Here is a 2,509-nt window from a genome sequence, read left to right as displayed (position 1 = left end):
AAAAAAAAAAATGTCCCCAACATTAGTTATTTGTAATTATTTATGAGTTCTCACTAAATAATGATATATTTGTTTTATTGTTACAACAGAACGTAAGAACATCAAAATATGGTAAAGCTCTGATTAAAAAAAATGTATAAAAATACAAACTTAAGATATGAAAAGTGTTGCCAACAGACGTTGTAGAGCGCCCTCTGGTGGACAAACGCCAACAGTTATAACATGGTTGACCGTCCGTTTATTATTTCATTTTTTAAATATTCATTTATCAGAATCATTTTTTTGTCAATATAAATGGATTTTTTAAATTGACCTTAATAAATGCCGATACCAATAGTTTGGGAAATGCCTTATATCGGCAGATAAAATCGGACCGCCGATATTATCTGCCTATATATCGGTCGGGCTCTAATGAATACACAACTGTTTATGTTTTTTTTAAGATATTTTTTTTGCCATTTTAGGCCTTTAATTTGACAGGACAGCTGAAGAAATGAAAGGGCAGAGAGAGGGGGAAATGATATGCAGCAAAGGGCCGCAGGTCGAAGTCGAACTGACGGCCACTGCGTTGAGGAGTAAACCTCCATACATGGGCGTTGCTCTACCAACTGTGCTACTCAGGCGCCCAGCAACTGTTTTCTTGCAACCAAGTGGCCAAAAAAATCAATTATTGCAGGTTTGAAATAAGAACCATAACATATTTGACTGCAATTTCAGAGGTGTTGTGCTGTAGTGTACTGTAACATTACTCTGATAAACTCAGTATGGAGGAAACAAGACTAGTAAACAGCCCTTATTTCCATCAGTCGAGTCCTCTTTTACCAAAATGGCATCGTAAATACTGTTGAAATCCAAAATGCATTGCTGAACTCCCTGAGGTCCCAGCCAGGTTTACAGTGCGTCGTGGCACAGGGCAGCTGGCTCTGAAGTATCCATCTGTATACGAGTGGACGACTCTGGCCAAACACTTACACGCAGGCCAGCGGCTTGACATTTCCTCTGACATTTTTAGCGTCCATATCCTTCCATCGCCTCTTGGCCTTTCTGTCAGAGAAGAGCAATGGGGTCTTCCTTTGTACCAAGAAATTGATTTTCATTAAGGTGGAGCAGCAACCCTTATTGAACTACAGATTAAAATGCAGAATAAATGCTTTTGCTTCCCACAGTGCAAATAGTAAAAAGTACCCCAGTACACATTTTACATTTCCCTCATCTGTGCTCCAATTAAGATATTTTTGACACTTGGACTAATAGGACTGACTGTATGTTCAGTCTGTAGTGAATGAGTCCCTGAGAGTGAGAAAAGGTAACTACTGCACCAACGCTAACCTGCATAATACTTTAGACACGAAGAATGATGCACATAGAATTATGTGAATCACTTCCCCAGAAAATGAAACAAATGTCAATTGCATTCAAGTTTGTAATGATAATTATGCAATCCCTTAAATTGTCTTATTCAACATATTTAAGCCCAAATCTTTGGCTTTATACTTTGTGGTGATCTGAAACAATGTAGTGTATAGTTGTATGTGATCATCCTGAAGAGAGGAGCTCTTATTGTCTGCTATTTTCTGTAGGAGTTCTGTTACGACATAAAATATGCAGACCTCACCAAAAAGACCTTGGAGGTGACAGTGTGGGACTACGACATCGGAAAGTCCAATGATTTCATAGGTAAGCAAAAGGTGAACCAGCTCTGCTTCCAGAGATGAAAACAAAATCTGTCGAGCTAAAATAACTCGACAGATATTCATCAGCATCAGCAGCACCACTGGCCTTCTGTCCAGCTGAGTCTGCCATCTGCCCGGGCCACTTTAAGGCTGGAGGCTGGGAAACAAACAAGCACTGAGCCATGCTGGGAACTGGCTGGTCTGCCATTAGGTATTCATGTAAATTTAGGCATGTTGCAGTAAAAGCTTTTATCCCATTTAGAATCAAGGTAATTATTACATTTTAGGAAAGAAATTAAATATCAGCAGCAGATTGTTTAGCCACAATTTTAAGAACTGATTAGCATTATTTCATCTCCTGCATGCTCAAACCAGGCTCCATATATCTCGCCAAAACCAAACAAAGTATTTTCAGTAGGTGAGAATGCGTCTGACAGGGACAAATTCCTGTTGTGTGCTACATGTGTGAAAGAGAAACTCTGGATAATGTGGGGACCTTATTCTCCTAACGTTGTCAGGAGTTTATATGAGAAAAACATCTTAAAACACTATTATGGTATCCGGTTATCATTCCATTATTTCATAAATGGGACACATTTGTGTGTGAATCTCCTACAGGTTTTTGCTAAGAACTGATATTCTCCTTGTGCCTTCTTTCAGGTGGTGTATCTCTGGGTATCAATGCAAATGGAGAGAGGCTCAAACACTGGTTTGACTGCCTTAAAAACAAGGACAAGAAAATTGAGCGCTGGCACACGTTGACCAATGAATTACCTGGTTCATTAAATGACTGAAGACCCAAATCCTGTCTGCCAACCTGTTGCCCCCCCCCCCCC

General features: G+C 39.6%; 1 protein-coding gene across 2 annotated transcripts in view; it reads left to right on the top strand.

Annotated features, from left to right (window-relative positions):
* The window catches only part of doc2b (double C2-like domains, beta), a gene marked incomplete at its 3' end in the record, with an annotated part of 119,460 nt that extends 116,951 nt beyond the window's left edge, over positions 1-2,509 (top strand). For both annotated transcript variants that reach the window (XM_032534257.1, XM_032534256.1), the window contains 2 exon segments: positions 1,581-1,677; positions 2,334-2,509. In XM_032534257.1, coding sequence (XP_032390148.1) covers positions 1,581-1,677; positions 2,334-2,467 — 231 coding nt within the window.

The sequence above is a fragment of the Etheostoma spectabile genome, chromosome 13 (assembly GCF_008692095.1).
Source record: "Etheostoma spectabile isolate EspeVRDwgs_2016 chromosome 13, UIUC_Espe_1.0, whole genome shotgun sequence".
Lineage (NCBI taxonomy): Eukaryota > Metazoa > Chordata > Actinopteri > Perciformes > Percidae > Etheostoma > Etheostoma spectabile.
Note: the sequence above shows the minus strand (reverse complement) of the source record. Positions and strands in the feature narration are given on the sequence as shown.